The sequence below is a fragment of the Eumetopias jubatus genome, unplaced genomic scaffold, assembly GCF_037043125.1.
Source record: "Eumetopias jubatus isolate StellerSeaLion01/CBP00866 unplaced genomic scaffold, mEumJub1_p1.0 scaffold_12, whole genome shotgun sequence".
NCBI classification, from domain to species: Eukaryota; Metazoa; Chordata; class Mammalia; order Carnivora; family Otariidae; genus Eumetopias; species Eumetopias jubatus.
This window is the reverse complement of record NW_028274818.1, coordinates 6683733-6710677: the sequence shown is the minus strand read 5'-3', so window position 1 is coordinate 6710677 and position 26945 is coordinate 6683733. Positions and strand designations below refer to the sequence as shown.

General features: G+C 39.1%; 1 protein-coding gene across 2 annotated transcripts; it reads right to left on the bottom strand.

The window, feature by feature from the left end:
• UHMK1 (U2AF homology motif kinase 1) lies at nt 1–25775 on the bottom strand. Of its 2 annotated transcripts, none has more exons than XM_028104675.2 (8): nt 25340–25775; nt 23731–24023; nt 23050–23241; nt 20905–20999; nt 14903–14979; nt 14674–14772; nt 10797–10885; nt 1–6912 (listed from the first exon to the last, which is right to left on the bottom strand). In XM_028104675.2, the coding sequence occupies exons 1-8, from the start codon at nt 25605–25607 to the stop codon at nt 6766–6768; spliced, it is 1260 nt and encodes a 419-aa protein (XP_027960476.1). In that variant the 5' UTR covers nt 25608–25775; the 3' UTR covers nt 1–6765. The 2 variants fall into 2 exon arrangements, with proteins under 2 accessions (XP_027960476.1, XP_027960477.1); XM_028104676.2 differs by having other exon boundaries at nt 6819–9768.
• Between the last annotated feature and the right edge of the window lie 1170 nt (nt 25776–26945).

Sequence of the window (26945 nt, the reverse complement as noted above, 5' to 3'; positions counted from 1 at the left end):
TTTTATTTTTAAGCTTTATTTTATCACCCTTATGAAACACACATCAGAAAGCGTATCAACAGTGCATCTTATGGTAAGTCAGTTTACAACAAAACTGAACAAGGCAATTGTGTTTACAGAAAAAGTTTTCAGCAAAAAACTACACGCAATACAGTCCATTGAAACGCAGTGTCCGTACTTTTTAGGTATATACGAAAGTGAAAAATAAAAGTTCTTTGCTACTTAGCAAGAAAAAACAAGTCTAAAAGACTTGAATAGGAATCAGGGATTTAGGGATTTCAGAAAAGAACTTCTTGGTACTGATACACATCTACATTTATAGTCCCATTTACTTTGAAAAAAAAAACAACAAAAACTCACAAACAATAAGACATCACCAAGAACAGAGAACCATAGTGCCAAGAAATGCCAAGACCAATAGGCTACTGAAACAACTGGTAGAAATGTTACAGACTATTCACTGTGTACTATAATATTCTTGTAGTTCTGAGGTGAAGGTAAACCAACAGGAGAGAATACTCCTTATAACTGGCTTTGGTTTTGAGTGATCTTTCACATTTTTTCTAACCACACCTTCTTATTAAAAACATAGCAATTACATGTTACTGAGGGAAAAGAGGAGTAGATTTTAATCCTCATAACCAACCTCTCCAGTGCTGATATAGGAAGCCATGAGCTGCTACCATCTACTGATCATAAGAGGATTTCTAAGAGTGATCAAAAAGGTAACAAAGATGGAGCCCTTTTTGGGAAAAAAATATCCCTTCTACCCCAGATTTGACACTGTTAAGAGGATATAAAGGAATGTTAAATCATTTAAGATTTTCTCAACAAAGAATTAAGAATGAAAGAGTAAATCCTGCCGGAAAAGATATTAACAGCTTTACATTCTGCAAAGTAAATATTCTACAGAGATGCAGCTTTAACTTTTTTTTTTAATTATAATAAACACTACCATAAGGTGCTAGAACTCTGAGGCAAGTGCATACTGATACCCACTGTACCCAATGTGCAAAGGGAAATTCGGAGATGGCTAATCCCGTTTCTTTCTGATCCTGGATATGCATGAGTATTGATGCACACCAAACACACAAAAACTGGAGTTTAAATATTTATTTTTAAAAATTAGGTCAAACTGAATATGGATACCTAATCTGGTTTTATAAGCTCTAAAAATGATTTTCTGGGGAAACGATGATGAGGAATGTGTAGGAAAGGCAATGTTCTATGCTACAGGTACCACATCTGGATTTTTACAAAGAAATGATCACTTTTTGATCATAAACTAGATGGAAGATTATGAATACCAGTAAGGAAGCTGTTTTCCTCCCCTCCCCTTTCTATTTTTATGACTTTCCTTTTTCTTCTTTACTCTTAAATTTGGCAGATTTCTGACAACCCATGCTAACAAAGTAATACAGCCGTCCACAATTCCAATAACCGAAGCGATTCTGTGTCTGTATGCATGATTTAGAACACGTCACCACGTCTGCTCTCACACACTCCTGACATCATGAATACCAGTAAGAGGTGAGCCTAGAAGGGGAAGGCAGTTGCAATGGGGGGGAGGGGCACGGGGAGCAGGGGAGTAACTACATATAATTCTCTTGCTGACAATCAAGAGTCTAACAAAATAAGCTCTTTTCTGCACAACAAGGATTAATGGTCGGTTAAGGCAAGTAAGACAGAATGCTTCTCTTTGCCTCTATGAACTTATGTACAGTTTCCTTTAGGATACTTTGGAAGCTACTCTGTTTAATGGGAAATAACACTCAGGCAATCATCTGATAAGCTTCCCATGAATGCCAGCATTTATGGTGAGATAAACATAACCCCATGATTATGACAACTGTCTGAAAAGCACAAACAGCGAATCTAAAAACATTAATCCTCATAAGCAATGTAAAGAACAACAAAGTGCTGAGCTGTAGGAAGATGAATAAAAACTTTTTATCAGGAAAACAAAAGGCTGTATAGACTTTATATCTTATATCCTGAAGATCACCTTAACTACCACCTATAAAATATACAATCTCCTAAATGCTCTCTGGTTTATAGATATTTCTTTTATAGCCCATTTCTCCTATAAAATTGCAGCAAAAATAGTTAAAATTGTTTACCTCCTTCTTAAATATCCACAGTCCTTGTCGATTACGTGCCACTGTGTCTACCTACTGGTCATCACACAATTAAAAAAAAAAAAAACCTGACAAACAGCGAGGTTGGAGAGGCGGCTAAGATAACCAAGCATGACATCCTGCAGTATCAGGCAGAGAAACAGCTAACCTTAAACAAAATGAAACAAATTCGTTAAATTTCTGGGTACTTTAAAAACTAAAATATGCATGTCCCTCTGTAACTAAGAAAATGTAACTTATCCAAATCCAAATCCAAGAGGTTCTGAGGAGTTCCACATGATAGAGAGTCCACATCTTTATATCCAGGGAGAAAGCTTACTAGTAATCCTAATTTGGAAGGACTACCATCTCAAGTAAAGGTGATTTACTGAGCACCTTAAGAAATGGAAATTCTCAGCTAATGATGACCAAAAGCTGGTCTGTACGTGACCACATTTGCCAAGAAATAAATTCTATCAGAGAGCCAGAGTAGTAAGATTTGAAGAAGGAACCTGGTATTAAAAATGGAACTAGATCCCAGGAAGAATTAGATTCTGCCAGGTCACTCTGGCTTTCCATCATATGTAATATTGGGGGGGAAAATCAAATATGAGTAGTTTCACACTTACAAAATAAAGGTAAACAAAGGAAATTTTGGATTTTTATACTATGTGACTCAATCCAAAAGTTATTCCAAGGAAAAGGCAGAGGTGCAATAAATTATCATCATCTGGGAGCTTTCACCCAAATGAGTTTTAATATTTTTCAGGAAACACAAGGCACTTGCTTAAATCTTTGACTGTCTCCACATCCACCAGACTAAAAGTTCGCCATGATGCGATGCCATCTGTACCCTAATCTGAAGGACGCCACTTAGCATGTACCCTTGCATAAAACTCTAGGTAAAACACGTAGTTACTGAGTGTCTCCTCCAGAGCCTCACCCAGTAACTAGGATATTGTAATCACCCATCAGTTACTACAGTGCTGATTTTCATTAAATTACAAAAACTACAATGTCACGCTGCCGAGTCAAACTAATGGCAGAAACGATCAAGTCAGAACGTAAGACCTAAGAAGAAAATGATGACAAAGTGTTACCTGCATCTCATGAGCAAACACAAAGGAGCCGGGAAACAGCATGTGAGCGCTCAACCGTGGATGTGCATTTATTCCAAAAGGGTAACCGATGCCCTTAGCAGGGTGAAAGCCCAGTGTATTCATATAGAAACACACCTTATGCCCAGAGTTTCTCTTCAACTTCCTCTACATGGCAGCACTGTTTCTGGCAGCATTCCTGATCACAAATGTGCTCAGAGATTGAAATATAATCTAGAAGGCAATTTAAATAAGAATTCAAGGATCTTTTTTTTTTTTTTAAAGGTTAACTTAACATATCTCAGCATGCTTTTAGCAGCTGGAGTACCAAAAAGAAGGCAATCCTTGTCTCAATGAAAACAAAGGAAGGGACAGGTAAAACTGTATTTATGGTTTTGTTCTAAGAGCAGCCAGTTTTGGCTCAAGGCATAGCAGAGAGGGAATTACCCCGAAGAGTTGCTATACTGATGACCACAAACCAAAGGAAGACATCCAGTGGTAGCAAGTGCAATCTCTTACCGCAAGAGGATAATTGTTTTATTATTCCTTTAAAATGCAGCCAATAGTTGGAGTTAGTGCTATCTTTTACTGAGGTGTCAGACTCCACTTGCTCTCCTCGAAATCGAGCATTGGAGTTTTGAAAGTGGCTAGCTAGCGACCTCCTCTGAATGTTTCCCAAGAACCAAAGATTTCCTATAGAATAATCAATTTATACGTCTTTTCTGGGCCAAAAATGTACCATGACGAAACCATGGAAGAAGAAGAAATTGGAAAGGCAAGAGGGAGGGAAGCACAGACGTTAACTTAGGGAAAGAAAGACTACCTGAGATCAAATTTGTCCAAAAGAGTAATGTTTAAGTGACAAAAACCCTCGCCTCTTTACCCTGCCTCTCAAAAAGAAAATTCCTAGGTTTTTAGTAACTTCAAGAAAATCAAAATCTCCGTGTATATATTTCACCCTAAAAGAATCATAAAAATTGCATCTTTTGGTAATATTTGGTTCAGGTTTGAGAAAGACAGTAATATTAAACTTCTTGTAGTATCAGAGGAGGGAGGGAGGATCTGCAAATGTCATCTTTGGTAGTTAATGGGCTAAAAGCTATAAAATCACCATTTAAGTCACAGGAGGCATCTTTTTTCAATTCTGTGGCTTTAACATAAAATATTTAATTCAATGCATGGTTACTTAGGCTCATCAATTAGTCCCTTAGCTCCCTTAAAATCTAGTTAGCGTCTTCTGTAATACAATTCCACAGTGTCGAACACTACACATCGGTGTGAATACAACAGCAATAAGACAATCCAGGAATGCCGTGAAATTCAGCATCAGGACGCTAGCAGCATACCACATCCCCAAGCTCGGAAGCCTACCTGCAGTTTATTTGTCAGGGTTTTTTCTTTGTGGGGGTGGCGGTGGGGGGAGAAAGGGACATGCGCTAGCCTAGAATACCTGCCCTTAAGAAGAACTCATTGGTATTCTGTGTTCATCGGTATACATGGAAGAACCCAGTGTTTCTAGTCACCGAAGCTGCTACCCCTACAAACATTTATGTTTTAGGAAAGCTTAGGTCTCCAGAGTACCGGTTATACTCTCAAACTTTTATTTGAAAACAAACCAGTCATCCATTTCTGAGAGGGCCAAAATGAGAAATAACAGTTCCTCCTAAGGGCACATACTAGACACTTACAATTTTCCCTTGGGGACCACGCCACAAGGCCTTTTGGCAATTCATAAATCAGCCTCCTCACACCATATTTGGCTTCATAATAAATATTAAGGGTGAGTTCTGAATAATACAACTGTAAACAACTCAAATGTCAGATAGTAATTGTGATATGAATAGGGAAGATAATTCATCCTCTGAAATGTAAATTCCTAGTTGGGCTCTCAATAACCTGCGGGGAACACACAAGGGAAGACTCTATGAGGAGGCTTCCAGCAGGGCAAGTTATAAAAGGCTTTTTCCTTAGGAAAAAAAATTAAAAATTTTCATTTAGATAAGGAAATAAGAAGAAAATTCATAACCTGTATACAACTTTTTTTTGTATAATCAGTGCTTTATAAAGGTTTCCTAAGTTTTAAACCTTTGAAGTCAATCTACCATAAAGTGGGAGGAATCCATAATTACAATTCCTAAAACCACATCATCAATCCATGTTCACAAACTCATGCATACCAGCATCCTGCGCCCAGGGACACATTAGATTGCCGTGAATCCTTCTAAGAAATCTTTACAAGAGTTTCTTCCTTTCTACGTCCATCCTATGAGAGCTACACCTTTCTTAACTTCCCTGCAGTCAAAAGCCAGACCATCTGGGATGCTGTTCCTCTAGCTTCTCTTCAGCTACAGAGACAGGCAGGGAACGGGTGAAGGGAGACACAGGGGAGGGAAGGGGATGATGGAGAGAGGAAAGAAGGAAAAAAAAGAATCCTGGATTATTCACTTTCTCTTTGCCTATTTTTTCTTTTCCCTTCACTGAACATCTTTCTTTTTGACCCACTTCAGTTTCCATCATTGCAGGCAGAACTGTATCTTGAGAAATCGTACAATGATCACAGGAGATTCAGTACAAAAAAGATGAGCTAATACAGGGTCTCAAGGAGATTTGAGGATAGGGCGATCTTTTGCTTTGTTCCAATCACTTTAAGAGAGTTTCAGTGTAACTCAGTCTAGACTCATTTGTTCTGAACCTCTCAGGAATGAACGATTTTCTCACTTACATTCTATCAGAGAGACCAACTCTCAAAAAACATAGATCCTAAATCTGACAGATAGGAAACAGCTGGGGAGAGACAGGCATAGACCATACTAGCTCACGAGACTCACACTATAAAGCACACTGACTCAAATCTTCCCTAATCCTTCATACCTGCACACCCACTCAAGCACACACACTAGAATAAAAATTGTGCAAGATCAAGCATCAGCTTTCTATTTGAAAAGCCTTAATTAAAAAAAAAAAGAAGTAGATAGGCTCACTGCAGTTTCTTTAAAGGAATATTCAGTACTACCGTACTCCTTTAAAAAAATTCGTAACTCAGTGTTAAGAACACAGTAGGTAATTGCTGCTTGACGGTTACTTAACAATGACTGGGAGCATCCAGGGCCAGCTATGAGTATCAGTGATAAGGAAGAACCATCTGACGTCACATAAAGGAACAATCTGTAAGGGATGTCACCAACTCTTGACAAATTTGTTAATATTCACTATGACATGATATTATTCATCCTTGCTTCATGATCACATGAAATAATTAATCTTTTTAGGTTACATACTGAAGAGCAGCACTCGCCCTACTGCACAAAAAAAGGTTGCCCATATGGATGCTCTAAAACCCCTCAATGTATAGCTGAGAGGTCTTGTCCTACTCAGTGCCAAACGTCTGCAATGCAGCCACTGCTTGAGCAATGGCTGCACATGAGTAGGATTAAATAAATGTACAAAGTATTCCCTTAAAACGGTAAGGGGGTACTTCTGCATTCAGATATAGAATACAATAACCCAGGAAATGGAGGAGGAGAAACAGGAAAGAGTCCTTAGGTTACTGATTAAAGCAAAGTTTGATACAGATATCCCCTCTTGTAGGCACTCAGCGGGTAGAATGTAGCCACAACAAACTTGCCATCAAACATCCTTCCAGTCAGTAATTTCTGAGCAGCTTTGGAATCACCAGCATTTGCATACTCAACAAAAACCTGTAAGAGGGCAGAGAAAACAAAGTCGGCTTCATTTCCATCAAGACTGTTCTAGAACAGGGATTCTCAAACTTTAGCGTACACACACGTATCTTTTGGGGGCCTTGTTACAATGCAGACTTGTTTTCAGGAGGTCTAAGGTGGGCCTGAGTCTCTGCATTTCTAAATCAACTCCCAGGTGATGCCAATGAGGCTGTTCCGTGGACCACATTTTTGGGCAGCAAGGTTTAGAATACTTCCTTAACTCTGTTCAGTTCTGAAAAACCCATGGAAGACAAGCTGAGTGAAAAATGTACATCCATTGGCCATGTTCTTGCAGGAGTGGTGAACAGCACTGGACACTTGCCAGAGGAAGGGCCAAACAGCCCAGAGAGCAAATGCACTTCACAGTGCCCCAAAGATAATCCACACCTTTAAAAGCAGAAGGAGGAAAAACTACTGGTCAAAGTCACTGGATTTTATACCTATTAAAGATTTGTAAAAGCCATAACTACAGTGAGGAGTTAAGTTTAAACCAGGTATTTTCCTTTTAAAGAGTATCTGCATTCCAACCTGAGACAGATAGAGGATACAGCGTAATAATTTATGCTCTTTTTGTTGATCTAAAGCCAAAGTTCCTGGGAGGGGAAATCATTTTAAATGACTTGTCTTCATTTATCCATAAATTTTTGAACCAGAAAAAGAACGGCCTCATCTTCTTGTTACTTGCTCATTCGTGATGTCAACAGGCTTCAAACTGGGATGCGAGCATCCTAGACACTCTTTCAAAGGGAAGCAAAAATAGATTGCTTGAGGGAAATCAATTTCCAGATTCTTAGCTTTCACCTGTACCTTCTCTTAAAATCGGATCTACCTAGAAGTTCGAGGCAGATTCTCCTTTTTCATTTCCCCTTTCCTAAGGGCCCTTCTCCCACTTGACGAAGTTATTTCCAAAATGTATTAAAAACCTCCAGGGCATGGGGAAAAAAAAAAAGACAATTCCAAATATAGTACTTTTTAAATGAATTTTCCTTCGTTGGTAAACAAAACACTATGCCCAGCCTATGACCAATTGCTCACTCCCTGTCTTATGTGAGTATTTCGGATGTATTAAGGATGTATTAAGGATGATGCATGACATCAGACCTCAGATATTCTGGCCTGTGATGGGATTTTCTGAATCCGTGTATATTGTAAAATGGAGAGGTAAAACACACTTTTCCACTTCCATGCCATGACTATTTTCAAGCTACATATTCCTCATAAAGACAAAGTAGAGATCATCCAGTGCTAAAAATTGCCCTGATTTTCATATATATAAAGCTAAGTGGGGATTTTCAGCTATTCCTAAAAGCCATCCTTAACTGTGCTATTAGCTGGAGATAAAAACACTTCCAATCGGCCCACTCAGTACAGTCAGTCAAGGCTATTTACCTTAACTCTAACTACATGGGGATAATGTTGATAAAATTCTGATGATTTAATAATGACTTCTTCCAGAGTATGTGTACTTCACGTAATAATGTAGGTGAGACCTATATTATCCAATTATATCATAAAACACATACTCTAATCTGTCAATGATAGTTTTACTCATTTTAGAAATACTTAATATTTTATATCCCCCCTTTTTTTTTTTTTTTACAGAAAATAAAAGTATATGCTGGCTGTAGGACCAGTTAGTTCTCACGGCATATGCTTTCTCACTGAATACAAAAGAAAAGTTAGAAGATGATGTCCAGGAAGAATGAAGCTCTTTCCGATTTTTTTTTAACCTGATTCTCAATGACTTCCAAATCCATACACCAAAGTTCAATGAGTAGACATGCACTTACGGAAGGAATACCATGCTCTCTAGCACGCTCCTCGCTTCACAGATAACCTACAATTTTATACATCATCATTCCAAACTAAAGAGGAAAAACATTTTTATAAATTATAATGGGATTAAATAATTATATCACTTTAATCTTGATTACTTTTGTAATTATAAGATCCGTTCCCTAACTTATGTTTTTAGTGATTTTTAAAATAGTCCTTCAAAAAAAATCCACAGCATTGTTAATTTGAATGGAAAATTCAAATGAAGACTGACTTTGCCAACTAGGTAAGAGACATTTCAAATAACCTGGCGAAGTTAAACCTGTGATTCCACGAGTTCATCAGTTGTTTTCATTCTCCTCTAAATGTCAACAAAAGCTTCGTAACGTAGCAAATTTCCTCTAGCTGTTGAATATTTATTTTCTTGTATCATTTGAAAGCTTGATACTTCTTCCCCGAAAATATTCCTCCTGTTTTTCTATTCCGTGTCTTCCATTTCATACTGATGGCTGAGGTTAATATCGGGTCAGACCACGCTAGTCCTTCATTCAAAGTCTTCAAAGACCTTCCCCTCTCGTTTAGAGTAAAAGCCAGTGTCAGTTCGAGGGCCACAAAGCTCACCCTACCTCATCTGCCCCTACAGCCCCTCACCTCTGCGAGCAAATCCATCATATCCCCCTCTTTCTCACTCTGCCAGAGTCACACTAACCTCTCACACCTGCCAGGCAAACTCGGGGCCTCTGAACCTGCTGTTCCCAAGCCTGGAACTCTTTTCCTTACCTCCTTCATGTTTCAACTCACACGCAACGTCAGTATGGCCTCCCGACCACTGCCACGCGACTGCAATCCCCCCCACCACAGCACTCCTTAAGCCTCTTCTCCTTAGACCTTTTCCCCCACAGCACTTATCACTATATCACTAGACCCGATGTGATCACGAAGGAAAATTTCCCCAAATTATGAACAGTCGGACAAGCGAGAATGGGCGAGTTCGCATGGAACGTGTCCTATTAGTGTTTGCTTTCCGGGCACTTCCGTGCACTGTTTTATCAGGGCCTAGAACATAAGAGATGCTCAATAAATACCAGTTGACTAAATAAACAGCAATGATGTCTATAGTATATTGCTGACACTAAATGAGGTAAATATTATTTCTACATTGGCAATACCTTTTCACTAAGCGTAGAGGGAAATTTCTTTCATTTCTTTCTTTAGTTGCCAAGCATTTTCATAATACTGAACCAAAGGATAAAATAATAATCTACAACAAGAGGTGATTTCACCCACCAGAGGGCATTTGGCAGTGTTTAGAGATACTTTTGATTGCCACAACTGAGAACGGGGAGTGGGCAGGAGGGCATCTACAGGGCAGAGGGCAGGGATGCTGCTAAATACCTAGAATGCACATGACCGCTCCCACAACAAAGAATAGAATTAGCTCAAATGTCAAGTGTCAAGGTTGAGAAACCCTGAATAAAACAATATTCTGTTCCCAGAAAAATAATACTACAGATAAAAGATCTTCAAAAGAGCTTTCAAAAGATTTCTCTAATATTCTTTGCCAAAAAATTTAGAATCATAGTTTCAGCCTATATATTTTATAGATGAAAAACTAAGGATTATCATCACAAAGCCAGTCACGCTGAGACCAGAGCACAGATTTCAGGATTCTCAGTCAGTGCACTTGCCTTCTTTAAATTAGCAAGGATGATTCTATTACAATGAGAACCTAACCTAAATGGTTTTCTAACTCTACTTAATTAGAACAAAAGTAGGCCATAATATTTCTGTAGCTGACATGACCTAAATTAGCATGTGATACAGTTGGTGTCACTGTTCACAATGGCTCAAAAGTAGAGAACATTTTTTAAGAAAAAAATTCTAACCCATAAAAAAACCACGTGCATATCACAGAACCTTGGGAAAAAAGTGAAAAGTACAAGAAAATAAAAACATCCATGATGCAAAATTCATCATTTCTAGCAACATTTTTGTGTATGTACATCTTTCTATAGAACTAAAACATTTGCTCAGAATTTTAGTAACCTCTGAATAATTCTGAAACTATAGAAACATTCACTTACTTGTCCTCTGCCAGGATTTTCCTTTGGAACAAGCAGAGATACCACTGGTCCATATTTTTGACATTCCTCTTTTACATCCTCTACAACATCTGATTATGAAAACACAGAACAGTAACCACTTTGCTGTAATTACCAAGCATTCATTATTTAAAAATTTTAAAGCATCAAAGAATTCAGAAATCCATATCTAAGTAAAGAGGTCATTTTCTACATCTAAAACTAAGCTTAAGAATAACATAAATTCAATGCACTTAATAATTCTTTTTATATGTTAAATTTAACATTTTGAATAGTTAATATTAAAATGATTTTAAAAACAAAACAGGGGCGCCTGGGTGGCTCAGTCGTTAAGCATCTGCCTTCAGCTCAGGTCATGATCCCAGAGTCCTGGGATCGAGCCCCGCATCAGGCTCCCTGCTCGGAAGGAAGCCTGCTTCTCATACTTCTCATACTTCCCCTGCTTGTGTTCCCTCTCTCATTGTCTCTCCCTCTCTGTCAAATAAATAAATAAAATTTAAAAATAAATAAATAAATAAATAAATAAATAAAAACAAAACAAGTCTTCTTCCCACTTTTCCAACTGCCTCTCTTCCTCTCCCTGAAGGCAACATCAGTTTCTTCTGCATCCTTCCATAAATAGTACAAGCTTATACAAGCAAACATGATCATATATGTTTTCTAAAAAAATTCCAATCTTGCTTTTCCTTTACTTACACATTGCATCTTTAAGATTCTTTAATATCACTGTGTGAAATTTTCTCATTTGTTTTTATGGCTGTGTAGTTCTTTCAGCTTATGAGTGATCAATAAATTCTCCACTGTGTCCCCTACTACTAAATAAACTATTTCCAAATGTTTTGCCCTTATAAATACTGTAATAGATAAACCTGTATATATCTCATTTCACTTATATATTTCCAAGTTGACTCTAGAAGTGGAACTGTGAGGACAAAATGAATATGAATTTGTAATTTTGTTTTAGAATTACCAATCTGCCTTTCATAAAGTTTAGCAATTTAAACTCTCTCCAATGATGTGAAGTGTATTTTGAAAATTTTTTTTTATATTCTACCCATAAGAGGGTTATCGAATATTTTCACCGTCAATATGTTAGGTGACAAAGATCTCACTGTACGGTTTTAATGAGCATTTTGATAAATGAGAATGAAATAGAGGAGACAGAGGTGCACATCCTCTTCTATAAACTGTCTACTGATATCCTTTACCCACTATTTATCCGGTTGACATATAAGGGCTCTGTGTTTGTCTGTGTTAAGAGCTATGAAGTTAAGTAATTTTTCCCTTTATTTTCTTGATTTGGAATCTTGATCTTAATCTTGATTTACAATCTATTTTGGTCTAAACTGGAAGGTTTGAATCCAACTTCCTGCCCAACCAGCACCAAGATTACAAGACAGCCATCCCAACATGTATGATTTCTAGGTAAGCAAGTTCCCCTACCACCAGTAAGCATTATCTGATGACGATCTTGCTAATCAGAACAAAGGTATTGAATGCTACTATATTGTCTGTTGCACTTTAGTTTTTAGAGTCTCTCTCTTTTTAAAGACGTATTTATTTGAGAAAGAGAGGGAGAGAGTGCGTGCGCAAGAGCCGGGGAGGGGAAGGAGAGAAGCAAACTCCCTGCTGAGCACGAGACATGGGGCTTGATCATGAGATCATGAGATCAGGACATGAGCCAAAACCAAGAGTCGGAGGCTCAATCAACTGAACCACCCAGGAACTCCAGTTCATGTAAGATTTCTTTTTTTAAGATTTTATTTATTTATTTGAGGGGGAGAAGTGAGAGGGAGAAGCAAACTCCCCGCTGAGCAGACGGCCCAACACGGGGCTCAACCCCAAGATCATTACCTGAGCCGAAGGCAGACACCTAACTGAATGAGCCACCCAGGCGCCCCTCATGTAAGATTCTTAAACACTAAGATTTAACAGCAACATTTAAACACTCAATGTATTTATAAGCAGGAGAAAAAAAAAGCGTTATACAAGATACAAAGAAAAGAGTAGGTACAGTATGCCCAAGCTTGAGTTTTATAGAGATAAAAATTATTAATAGAATTCGGTGATGAAGACAGTAGGTATATTGACTTCAAGGACATTAAGTAGTATCTTTAGAATCCCCGATACCACAATGACCTGATTAAAACAATGTTGAGGGCAAGACTATTCTTTCACATAAATAAGCACCCTGAAAAGTTGAGGTTGCAGATTCTTACAACTACTACAGATTCAAAGAAATTATGTTTCTTTCATTTGTCAGATAAATAAAGCTCAGGAATACAAAATAATTTCCCCTTACAAGAGATAGTGGGGTCAAGTCAGCTTTATCTGTAATGGTTTAATTTTCCACAAAGAAAATGTTTAATACGAAGTAACTGATACTTTTAAATTTTGTTGTTTTAGTCCATTCACCACTCTGCTTTCAGATTGCTCTTAAGAAAACCTCAGTCTGACTATAGCTCTCTCCTATTTTAACTTTTTAATGGTTCTTTATTGCATTCAACAAAGAACAAATATTTATTGGGTACTTATAAGCCAGGGACTTAGATTCTACCCCTGGTATAAAGTTCTTTTGTGTCATATTGCAATGTTATCATCTCTCAGATAAAATCCAAATTCTTTAACATAGCAAACGAATCTGTTACGTATCTGTATTCTTGGCTATTTAACTTCAACTGATTGCTCCCCAATAAATATCCTTAGAGCCACACTCCAGTTCACTATTCTCAGAACATGCCACACTTTCTCTCATCTCTCTTTGTGCCATTTCCTCACCAACCCCTCAACTTTTACCCAAGCAATTCCACCTACTAACAGAGCTCAGATATCACCCCCATAGACACATCCTCATGGGTCACTCAGCATGAGTTAAGTCCCTTTCCTCTCTGCCTCTGTGTATTACCCTACTTTCAGATTTATCAAAACTCTAACCATTTGTTGCTATAACTGTCTCTCTTACACTAAAGACAAGGAATAATCCTATAGTGGCAAGTACAGAGCCAGTCCTCAGTAAACACATCTCGAAGGAATGAGTTGTTAAAAGCAAAACCAAGAGCTAAGACAGAGAAATGGAAGCACAAGGCAGGACTAGAAAGAACAGATGGAAGGAACACGCTGGGAAAATTAATCTTTATTAATTCAGTAAAGGCTTATGAAATGTAAAGGAGTCCAAAAGGCCCAAGGAATCATCTTAGCCTACACAGGCTGCTATAACAAGATGCCACGGACTGGGTGGCTTCCACGACACACATTTATTTCTCCAGGACTGAGGGCTGGAATTCCTACAGCAAGGTGTAAGCAGATTCAGGGTCTGGTGTAGCCGGCTGCCTTCCTGCCATATCCTCACATAGTGAAGAGAGCTCTCCTGTTTCTTCCTCTTTTTTAAAAGGTCGTTAATTTGGGGGCACCTGGGTGGCTCAGTTGGTTAAGCGTCTGCCTTCAGCTCAGGTCATGATCCCAGGGTCCTGGGATGAGTCCCACATCAGGCTCCCTGCTCAGCAGGGAGTCTGTTTCTCCTTCTCCCGCTCCCCCCCTGCTGTGCTCTCTCTCTCTCTGTCGAATAAATAAATAAAATCTTAAAAAAAAAAAAAGAGGTTGTTAATTCGGACATGAGGGCCCCACCCTTAGGACATAACCTAATCCTATTAAATCCGAAAGGCTCCAACTCAAAATACTATCACACTGGGGACTGGGGCTTTGCCACATGATTTTGGGGGGGGAGGGACATATCCAATCTATAGCAGAAATCAAAAAGTGAGGTATTTTAGAAATCATGTAGTTCAATATCCTCAATTCAATACGTCTACTCTAGAGTTAGTTACAAAAGACATTAAAATACAATTTAGGAAGCAGTTACCTTCGTATTCCTCTTCATTCTCAAGATAATCATCATCCAGCACATTCAGTAGTCTTAGCACTGGAGTAGGAAGCATCACCAGATCTTCAATATGAGGGGCTGTTAAGGTTCATTTTAACACGGTTAAATGTAAACTCACCAAAATAAATGGATGAACACGAGGCAAAGCTCTGATGTCTTATCTGATTGTCAAATGACCAAGAAAAAATAAAAGACATATACAACTTACCGAAAGGAATGCTAAAGAAAGGGCTGCACAATGCCATTTCAGCAGGAATTCTTCTGAGTGGATCATCATGAAGCATGCTAAAACACAAAAACATGTATCTTTATCATTATGGTCAAATCTTTTGAAAATGAGGGGCACCTGGGTGGCTCAGTCGGTTAAGCGTCTGCCTTGGGCTCAGGCCTGGGATTGAGTCCCGCATCAGGCTCCCTGCTCAGCGTGGAGTCTGCTTCTCCCTCACCCTCTGCCTGCCACTCCCCTGCTTGTGCTCTCTCTCTCTCTCTCACAGAAATAAATAAAATCTTTTAAAAAATCTTTTGAAAATGAAACCATTAAAGAAAATTAAAATGTCTAAATGTTCATCACAACATTAATTATATTAGCATGGCTTACTGAGCCATTCACCTACAAAAAATATAAAAGCTATTTCTTTTTTTCTTTTTTAAGATTTTATTTATTTATCTGAGAGAGAGAGAGAGCACAAGCAGGAGAGGGGCAGAGGGAGAGGGAGAAGCAGACTCCCAGTGAGCAGGAAGCCCGACACAGGACTCAATCCCAGAACCCGGGATCATGACCTAAGCCGAAGGCAGACACACTTAACCGACTGAGTCACCCAGGCACCCCAAAGCTATTTCTTTTTTTTTTTTTTAAGATTTTTTAAATTTATTTGAGAGAGAGAGAATGAGAGAGAGAGAGAGAGCACACGAGAGGGGGGAGGGTCGGAGGGAGACGCAGACTCCCTGCTGAGCAGGGAGCCCGACACGGGACTCGATCCAGGGACTCCAGGATCATGACCTGAGCCGAAGGCAGTCGCTTAACCAACTGAGCCACCCAGGCGCCCCCCCAAAGCTATTTCTGAGTAAATGGTTCAGTAACTCATGAAACAAACTTATGGCACAATATTATATTTTAATTTAAAATGATGTTTTTGATTAATAAATGCAACATAGGAAAGTGATCCATACTATATAACATTAAGTGAAAAAAAAAAAAAAGCTAGACGTAAATTTAGGGTAATCTAAATTAAAAAAAAAAGATGACAGTGGTGACATGATTTCTGAATTCTATCAAATCCCACTAATAACAGCACAGCTTGGTAACAAAATCAAAAACCCATGGATGACATTTACAACAAAACTAAGTAATCCCAATAAATGCTAAAATACAAGAGGCTAGGGACAAACCATCAATAGTAGTAAGCCTTGCACCAGATCAACATCTGTGTGGAAGGAAGAAGAGAAAAGCAACAGATGATCTGATGAAGCAGAGAAAATAACCCAAAATATCCAACAGGTCCTCACTGCAAAGCTCAGTAAGCCAAATGGAGAAAAGCAACTGTAACTACAAGGGGTTATACATTCTAATTCCAAGTGAAGTGAATGCAAGGAGTCCTCTGTAAAATCTGAAGGGGTTGGAATAATCTAGACATTATGACTTCTCAAAACTAACTAGCTGAAGCTCCCTCCCAGGGCAAAGTCCTACTGAGAACAGAAATCTTAAAAATGGAATCCAAATTGAGTAGGAGAGGGTAAATAAAAATTGACAGAGAGAGAGACACCAGGAAAAAAGGAGTGGAGGGGAAGAGCCAGGAGATTTCAGAATAAAAACACCCCCCCCTTTTTAACATTACACAAAAACAAGAGAAGGAGCCCTACACAATTAGAAAAGCTATCCCAACTACACCTTCTTCTATAAGTTTAGGAAATGAATTTCATATAAAAATGAACCACATAAAAAGCACTGCTAACAAAATTATTACACAAAAGACAAGAACTGCAAAATGATAGCCCCGAGGCAATGAATGCATGCCAGAAAGACATGATCAGAACACAGATTGACACTATAACCTACTGTTTCAAAATGAGCAAAAGATGTTTTTTAAAATGATAAAAGATATGAAAGAGCAACATAAATTTAAATTAGAAAATCTCAATAATTAGGTAATAGAACTCAAGAAAGAATTAGAAATAGAACAAAAAAATCATTTCATAAAATAAAGCTAGAAGAACTTATAAGGATGAACAAACACAAGAGATAGTATCTTAAAGATAAACAGAAGGCAGAAAAGAACATTTTTAAAAATCCAAAAAGAAATAGGGACACCTGGGTGGCTCAGTCAGTTAAGCATCTGCCTTCAGCTCGGGTCCTGGGATCAAGTCCCGCACTGGGCTCCTTGTTCAGCAGGGAGCCTGCTTCTCCTGCCTGCCGCTCCCCCGCTTGTGCTCGCTCGCTCTCTCCCTCTCTGACAAATACATAAAATCTTAAAAAAAAATCAAAAAGAATACAAGAGATAAAAAAAATTCAAGAGAAAGTAATGAAAATGAGTACTGTCAAAGAAAATCCAATATATGTAGAATAGGAGTGCCTGAAGGAAAAAACCAAAGCAAGAGAATGAATACTAAAAACAGTAATTTAAGGGGCGCCTGGATGGTTCAGTCGTTAAGCGTCTGCCTTCGGCTCAGGTCATGATCCCAGGGTCCTGGGATCGAGCCCCGCATCGAAGCAGGAAGCCTGCTTCCCCCTCTCCCACTCCCCCCTGCTTGTGTTCCCTCTCTCACTGTCTCTATCAAAAAAATAAAATCTTTAATAAAAAATAAATAAATAAATAAAAACAGTAATTTAAGCACACCTTCCTAAAACAAACGAGCAAAAAGATCTGAAACTATCTATTTTCCTGAGAATATCAACCCAGAACAATCAAAATCAAGATATATTCCAGTAAAATCAATTAACTTTGAAGGAGATGAAATTGTCTGGCCATCTAGACAAAAAAGACCAAGTGATTTTTTAATATAAAGACAATTAGAAGTGTCTTTAGCCTTTTCAACAGCAACACTACAAGCCAGAATAAAATGGGAGTAATATGTTTAAGACACTCAAGGAAAAAAAGTATGCCACTCATTTTCAAATCCAGATGAACAGACTCTCCAGTATAAGAAGCACAACTGACCACTGGCCCACAAGAACTCAGAGAACGTTAATCCTATGGCCTCTAGAGATCAAGCTTCAGAAACTAAAACGATGAGAGAGACAGCCCACAAGGACCAGGGGTGAACAGTAACGTACAGTTACATGTGGAACTGAGAATAAATTCGAGTGTTAAAACAGAGTGTATGGCATGTAATGGTTATATAATCTGATGATGAAGATACAACTATTTTTCAAATGGAGGAAGAATGGGAAAAGCATATGCAAAAATAATCATTTTCAATAATCTTCCTAGAGTATTATGATTCTGAGACTGATTCTGAGACTGTTTTCATGTAAGCTGGAATAAAGCAAATGAGTAATTATAAAATATTCTAATTCTAGCATTCCCCTTGTCCTTAAGAACCAGATTTCTTCTTCGATGTCCAAGAAAATCAGATTTCTTGACATAGAAGGAGAAAGAGAGAGATGTGAAACAGAAGTTAAATAAAACCTCTGTGGTCTTGAATGTGAATTGGAAATACCAGTATGAACTCCGTCCACTTAAAATAAGGCCTAGAAACAATGACCGTCCCAGTAGCAAAGAGTATTCCTAAAATCCAGACTGTGTTTTTAAAATACTATTTCCTACTAAAAGAAATCAGGCTTCTCGAAGAAAGAAATCTGGCTACTTCCAGGTCTGGGGCAGGAAATGTATAAGATGAATTGGGAACATCCTGTCACATCAGAGAGCAAAGAAGCTGTAAAAGGTAATAAGGCCCACCACAACCAACTTAAACGGCTCACATTCATCAAAGATGGGGCCATTTTAGCTTCAATTAGGATAAGAACTGCAATGAGTTGCAGTTACCAAATCAAAACACACTGAACTTTCAAAAGGAAATGGTGGCCCCTATGGAGGATGACAGGGAATCAACTCATTATGAAAACTAGGAAATAAAAAGAGAGAGAGAAGTCAAGCATTTACTTTGTCTTTGGTTAACCAAATGAAGCAGAATGACAGAATGAGAACATCCCATTCTGCAGTCCCTAACAAAGTAATGGATCCAGGCACTGAATGTTAACAGTTACTAACACATAAAATAGAGATGGTTACATTATGTGCCTCTTTATAAAAGAACACAATACCATCTACAGTCATGTCCCCCTCTGCAAACTGCACCCCTCTAGATACAACTACCAATATACAGGAAAAACAAAGAAATATATTAAGCTATACCAGGATTAACAGAACCAGCAAAATTCAGATTGCAGACAGCTATATTGAGCCAACACCCAGGTTGTCCAACCAAAAAAAACAAGGAAAAAGCGGGGTAAAAGATGGAAAAGGACCTTTCAGATTAAAGGACACTTAAAAGGGGGGCGCCTGGGTGGCTCAGTCGGTTAAGTGGCTGCCTTCGGCTCAGGTCGTGATCCCAGCATCCTGGGATCGAGCCCCACGTCAGGCTCCCTGCTCAGCGGAGAGCCTGCTTCTCCCTCTCCCTATGCCTGCCTGCCACTCCCCCTGCTTGTGCTCTCTCTCTCTCTCTCTCTGTCAAATAAATAAATAAAATCTTAAAAAAATAAACAAATAAATAAAAGAAACTTAAAAGGGATTTTTGTTTAGAAAAGGAACACTAAACCATAGTGTTTAAGGATGTATGCTACAATGAAAACAAGGAAGTAATTACCATAAAAGTCAGGGCAGTGGCTACTTTTAGGGAGGAAGAAGGTCTGAAAATTAAGATGGGGACACAGAGAATTTCTGGGGTAGCTGGCAAAGTTTTATTTCTTGACCTGAATGGTAAATACAAGAATATTCTTAAGGATTCATGAAGTTAACATTTGTTTTCAGTATCCGTGTTTTATTCTACAATAAAAAAAGGTTCAAATGATTGGCACACACACACAGTAAAATACATAGAAAAAATACTGAAAAGAAATACACCAAAGTGCTAACACTAGAGAGTAGGTTTATAATTTTTATTTTGCTGATCACAATTCTCTGTAGCTTCCAAATTTAGTGTTAGTTGCACAATCAAGAGGGAAAAGATCCCAAATAACAAAGTCAATACTAGCAGCTCTTTCTGCCCACGGGTCCGTCCCCATGCTTTAATAAAATCACCTTTTTGAACCAAAACAAAGTCAATACTAGAACTTACATGATTTGACTTCCAAGTTAGAACCCATTACATAATTTCACAATGCCATCTTTTCCATGTAAAATGTCACTTGTAAATCTAATACGAATCAGATAGTAACAGCTATTGAAAACTAATTTGTAAAACACACATACACAAATAAGTGCGAATAAAATTTTTAAGGTCTTATCTGAGTAAATTCTGCAGACTGTAATGTCCATTTCCTGGTTTTGATATCGTACTACAGTTATGTAAGATGTTACCACTGGGGGAAACTGGGTGAAGGGTACACAGACCTCTCTGTAACATTTTTGCAACTTCCTGTGAATCTGTAATTATTTCGAAATAAAAAGCTCTAAAAAAAACAACCCCCCAAAAAACCTAGTTGGAAGGTTTATAAGGTCATTATTCCAAAGAAAAAATAATATTCTGACTTGATCGAGAGATCAATCCTTTTGCAACATAATTATTTTGTTATTCATTTCTGGCCCATAATGCTAGAAATGTGAAAGGCCAACTATGTGATAATACACATTATGTCTTATTTTAAAATATCTAATGTGTTTGGACCTACTCAGAAATCAGAAACATTATATCTGTCCCCAGAGTTTCCAGCACTTAATTATTTAAAGTATAATACATAGCTACCTTATTTTAAACTTTTTTTTGGTAGTCCAAAAGCAAACTCAGTCTTTAGTTAATAAAGACGCTCTTTAAAAACCTACTTTCAAAAAAACCCTAAAACAAACAAAAAAACCAAAAACCTAATTTCCACCAAGTATATAGGGCTGCCAGAGCTACAAGAGGCCTATCAAAGATACAGCTGCCAGGAAGAGCCTCTAGGTGATCACCAGAAATAATATAAATCCATTCAGTAAAATCCAAACAAAAACACAACAAAAATAAGCTTTATATAATAAATGTACACATAGGAACTTGAAAGTACACATGATGTACCTTTTGATAAGGTCTCTTAGGTGATAGGCTGGAATTGCGGCATTCACCACTGCTTTACTGGCAAATATGTGATCAATAATAGCAGAACTGTTTGCCTAAAAAAAGGGAGAAAAGTCTTCCTTTGGTTATTCAATTCATTCTGTATTTAGTGAGTACTAGCCACATAGCACTGTACTGTTTGGTAGGTAAAATGCAACAGAAAACACTCTCTTCTGAGAGCTTATAATCTTATTGGAGGAGATTATGTGCATAACTGTAAGCTTCTAGAGGAAGAACTTTTTTCTCTATTCTCAGCACCTAGCACAGTACCTGGCACTCTATATGAATATTTACTAGATGAATGAGTAAGAACAAATGCCAAAGCAACCATATCAAAATGTAGTTTAATACAAAGTGAGAAAATGAATGTGTGCCAGTAGAGTACTGGGTGTCTTGATGAGGAGTCTTTTAACTGTTTTCAGATACAAGTAAACTATCAGAGAGAAAGTAATGCAGTATTTAAAAATTGCATCCATCACATTATTCATCATACTCTAAATCCTATGGAACATAACTTTTCTGAGTACTATGCTTTCTCAGAATGTGGAAGTGTATACACAAGTAAAAAGACCAATACCATCCTTAATACTAAAATTTTCTGAATACTTACTGTTACTATAGGCCACATGCTATGCTAAGAACTAGGTAGCATTTATTTTTTAACCTCAATATTTCTGTGAGAAAAATGCTATTATGCTCATTTTACAGAAAGTAAACCATGGTTCAGTAACGCTAAATAACTTAGTTTAAGAGGTGAAGGCAAGATATGAACCCTAGTAGTTTGACCTCAGAGCCCAAACTCATACTCGCTTGGCAATTTTGTCTCCACAGAAGATTATTAAAATATAAAATACTGTTTTTATTTAGAGGGGTGAATACTGAGGATTTCATACACACCATACTCCAAATTACATACAAAATGCCTGAATGTGACTTAGTTCTGATAAGCTCAGGGCCAAGCAGATACAGTCCAAAGGTCTCAAAGACAGTCAAAACTAATGCCAAGTAATTGATCTGTATTTGGATTAGTGCTGAAGAAAGAATACTTGGCCTCTTGATTGTGTGAAAGTACCAATGCAGAATAACGATACTAGTTTTACTTGCATGGTAGCATTTTTTGCCAAAAGCAAGCATTAGGTACACCCACAAGACAATTAAAGCATTCCTTCCAGGAACACTTCTAGAAACAGATGACTAAGGGCTGAAAAGAAATAAAACTCTACATGGCACAATAGCCATACACAAATTATATATTACTAGACGCTCAAAAAATACTTGTTGCTTAATATCAAAACCAATGATGATTCCTAAACACTGTATTATTTATCAAACCTCTAGCCTAAAGGATACTGATACCATCAAAGCATTTAGGCCCCAGAATACGTTTGAAAACATAATATAGTTAATTCCTAAGTTATGATCATACAAAAAGTTTGTTGTTATGTCAGAGATTTGGAATTTAGAACTCATGTTCCCACAGAAACAATGTTATAAACAGTACTCACTTTACCAGAATAGCTCATATATGGACTATAAATTAATATAAAGCACGGTGGAACTTGGCCAGAATGCTAAACTCTGAATAGGAAGAACAGAATATGGAGCCCAGGTCTGGACATCCGGTGGTAAGATCTGGAGCAAGTGCCTTACATATCTGTGCCTCCAGTTCTTCGTTTGTAGAATAACCAATACACTCTCTAATGATCCTCACAGAATTGTTAGGGAATTCAATGAGGTTGTGCATTAAAATACTTTATAAAGTATTAACTGTAAAGCTTTATGTAAAGATTATCATGAAATTTATACTTGTAATATTGTAGGATGTAGTATAACTAAATCACTTCTGCTTTTTTTGGAAATATGCATTTATTCGTTTTATCGAGCACTTATTACACACCGGGCCCCAGGCTAAGATCAGTCAGTACGCAGTACTCACTAGCACATCTGTAGCTATGAAAATAAACAATAGCACTTAAGGTACCAAAAATGCAGGAAGAGGAGTATGTCAGAGATGAAGTAAACAGCGTCCCCAGTGAGAATCGTTATAAACTGAGTACTCTTAAATCAGAATTAAGGACTCCAAAGGAAAGCACTGGTACAGTTTACCTTCCATTCCTGAGATCTGACGGTATGTTTCAGTTTCATTCCTGAGAACATTTCCAGTAAAATGATTCCTAGGCTCCAAAGATCAACAGCTGAGGTACATTCTGTATCACTCTGCAGGCCAGCCTGGGCCAAGCAATTTTGCAGTTCTGCTTCTGGAGCCCGATACCCATCTGTCTGAATATACTTCACATCCTAAAGAAGATGAGTAAATATTACAACCAATAAAAAACTGTTCACTTTCCTTCCATCACCACAGCGTATTTACTTCTCTTAAAGTATAATAAACCACTGCCAAACTGAATGCCAAAAAAACTTTTAGTTCTTGGCTACCCTAATTATTTGGTTCATTAACTGGGCACTTCTCACAGGCAACACAGCAGCTCTTTTCTTTAGTCTCTTGTCTGTTAGGCACTGTTGATAAATAAGGACACTCTGCAAAGAGGTGACAAACCGCCAGAACTGTTACGTGCGGTCTGCCACAAGACAGAGCACCAACACTGAAGGCAGCAGTAATAGTAATTACCTGTTAATTACCCTACCTAACCCAAACATCCACCCTTTTTTTACATGGTGGCAATGAAATCCTTTTTATTTGCTTCACCCCCAAGCATTTCAGTATTTTAGATAGAAATATCTCTTAAGTGTCGACCAAAGCCACCCTGTTATTAAACTATTTCTTACCTGATTGCCTTCTTTGAAGCTAAGTCCAAAGTCAATGAGTTTAAAACATTCATTCTCTGCACTCCACAATATGTTACGTGGTTTGAGGTCTGCATGGACATAACCCTCATGATGAAGAAAAGCAAGGGCCTCCAGAACATCCCTGGCACAATGCTGTATCATCCACATGGAACAGCCCTGATGACTGGAATATAAAAGCAATTCCGAAACACTGACATCCAGGAGTTCAAGCAACAGACAGCGTGATGGCACATTTGGAGAGAAGTGGATTGTAAAGACTCCATACAAAGTCACTAGAAAAAGAAGTAAGTTATAATGCTTTAAAAATCAGACTCAGAATAAGTTACAGCTAACACAGACAACTGCAGTGCCAATCTGGGATACTCTAGGCAAGGATTACTCAGATGAGCGTCACACTCCCACTGTAATTTATTTCTCCCAAAAGTAAGATTTTTTTGGCAACTGGGTTATTTTAATGAAACAAGATGAGAAAACCTCCCACAGCTCCTTACTAGTCAAAGATATTAAATATGGCACAATAATCAAATTGTATTTCACTAAGCACCAAGCAAAAATGATTAAAAATAAAATCCAAACCTTATGGACTCTTAAGATGAATATCACAACCCGCAAAAACAAAATTGGTTGAAAATTGGTTCTTGATCCAAAATAGCATTCTATAATCTGATATTAAAAGGAGGAGGAAAATAAATAAATATTACAAGACTAAGTCTTTCAAGATGACAATTTAACTTAATCTTGCAGCGATTCAACAAGTCCTCAAGCTTGCAAAAACTGCAAAAAAAATTTCACTCTTAAATACCAGGGTGTTATACACATCCTTTAGCGAGCACTTAAAAAAAAAAAAAAGGCAACACTAGTGGTTAAGAAATTCTTCTCCAAAGTGGTAATATAAAAAAAGCAACTCTTCAAATTACACATAGATTACGCTTGCCAGGAAGTAAGACATTTCTTTATTAGCCAAAGCTATAACTAACTATAAACTCAGGGTCATGACAGTGAAGACTTTTCATAGATCAATCATCAGTAACCATCATGTATCTTATATTTTGAACATCTGAATCATGTAACATAGTCTTACCAGGGTACAAGTATAAAGTGTTCCTAATTTTCACACTTCCAGAGGACTCCCATGTGAATACTGGGGTCATTTCGCCCAAATCCATACTAAATATGTATCAGGTAATATCTGTACGAGTTATTAGCATTATCACAAGCCCTAGATGGATTTCTCGTTTTTCACTGATAATGCAAAGATTCAAAATTTCCATACAAGAAATGACAAATCTAGCAAAGACATGTCTCCTTTCACTAGAAAAGATACCTCTACGCCAATAGGTGCTGCATTCTCCGATGCAAAACAGAACTTAATTGAGCATCTATTACGTGACACTGGGCAAAGCAGACCACCAACTCCACCCTACTGCAGAGTGAAGGGGGATGGGAAAGGGGCCTGGATCGGGTGACGAAGAGAGGGCCAGACCCACGTCTCCCGCCTTAAGGACAGGCGACGGAACGCCAGGCTGAGAGGGGGTGTACGGCTGGGCCGGGACCTGGGCAAGGAGGGAAGGGAGGCAGCGGCAATTACCGATGTTCCTGTGACCCTGCAACTGCTCCAGCGCCGCCCTCTCTTTGCGGAAACCATACTCGGCGGCCGAGGCCGCAGCGCCTGTGGTTCCCGGCGGTAAGAACTGCTTGAGGGCGCCGGGGGGCGAGCCGGGGGTGCCGCAGCAGCGCACCCGGTACACCGAGGCCGAGGAGCCGCTCCCCAGGCGGCTCTGTACCTGCCACAGCCGCCCGAAGGCTTCCAGAAACCGCGGCGGCTCCGCGCCCCACGCGCAGCCGGATCCCGCCATCGGTGTGGCCGGAGGGCACTGGCACGGCAGCTGAGGCGACGCCCGGGGCAGGCCGGCAGGGCCCGCGGTCACATCCCCGCCTGCCGGACCAGCGGCTCCGCAGGGAGGGGCCTGCAGCCGCCTCTCCGACTGCCGGGACCTCAGGCCGCCATGACACCGGAAACCGAGTGCACCCGGGTCCAGAAGCCGGAAGTAGAGGAAGAGCCAATCCTGCAGGCCCGAGGAGGCGGGCCCAGAAGGGGCGGGTCTAGAGCTGACCAGAGGAATTGGGTTTTGGAGAAAAGCCCAGAGCGTGAGTTGTTGAACTCCGGTGAAAGCTTCCTGTTTGAGGCCAACGCTAGGTGCTTTCTCAAACGTTACCAGAGACTAAGACTGGTCCTTTTTCTTGTTGAGGCCTGTCCCTCACCACTGGGAACCTAGGAGAATGAAGCCCAGCCTACATTTCTCCTAGACGGTATCCCAAGGGAAATAGCCCAGTTAACTGCAGGATCGGGTTCGCCACCACCCCCACCCCCTCACCCGGTCGCTAGCAGCCATAACTCTGGAAGCCCAGCCTCTGTGCTCCTTAGTCCACTTCACCTTATCAAAATGCATGCGCCCTGGGCGAACGTGGACCTTTTACAAATTTGTATGTTTCATGTATTCATTCAATTCTTTTGCTCATTTACAAACGTTCACTGGGTAGCAGATGTAGCAAACAAGAATCCCGATCCACAAACGAGGGTGTGCAATAAATGTAGCCTTTCTTATTTTTTTGTAATTCAACTTTACCTACTTCAAGCTCCATTAAGGTGGGGTGGCAGAAATTTAGTCTCAATTTGCCCCCATCCGCTTTTCCTCGGCTTTTGTCTAACTTCCCAGGCAGGTGGGGTAACACGTGGTGCAAAATGGAGAAGCTAAGGAGCTATCTGCTCTTCGGTATCCTGGGTCATCAACTTGTCTGGTTGCTGCTGAGATGTGCCTTATTTCTGTCTACAAGGCCCTTTCGGGGTCTGGAGTAGAGACAGCTCTGTGCATTTTCCTGCTATTTCTAACAAACGTTTTTCTCTATCTGAAGTCAATACTAATCTCTCAAGAGCTTGGGATTTGGGAATATAAAAATCAAATAAAACTAACAGGCTCTTCGAAGGCAATGAGCACAGGCGTCTACCTGCTTGCATAAAGGGAAGGCAGAGTGGGGAGAGCACTTAGGTCCTGAATAGAGAAAAGAGGCAAAATGGAAATGAACTTGGGCGCCCGGGTGGCTCAGTTGGTTAGGCGACCGCCCTCGGCTCAGGCCCAGAGTCCTGGGATCGAGTCCCGCGTCGGGCTCCCCCTGCTCTGCGGGGAGCCTGCTTC

What these genes read in the sequence shown, in the direction of transcription:
- UHMK1 (XM_028104675.2), bottom strand. Translation starts at nt 25,607, where the DNA reads ATGGCGGGATCCGGCTGCGCGTGGGGCGCGGAGCCGCCGCGGTTTCTG. An exon ending in TCAGATCTCAGGAATGGAAG is followed by an intron (nt 21,000 to 23,049) that starts GTAAACTGTACC and finishes CCCTTTTTTTAG; the next exon opens with GCAAACAGTTCTGCTATTAT. An exon ending in GAATGAAGAGGAATACGAAG is followed by an intron (nt 10,886 to 14,673) that starts GTAACTGCTTCC and finishes TTTCATAATCAG; the next exon opens with ATGTTGTAGAGGATGTAAAA.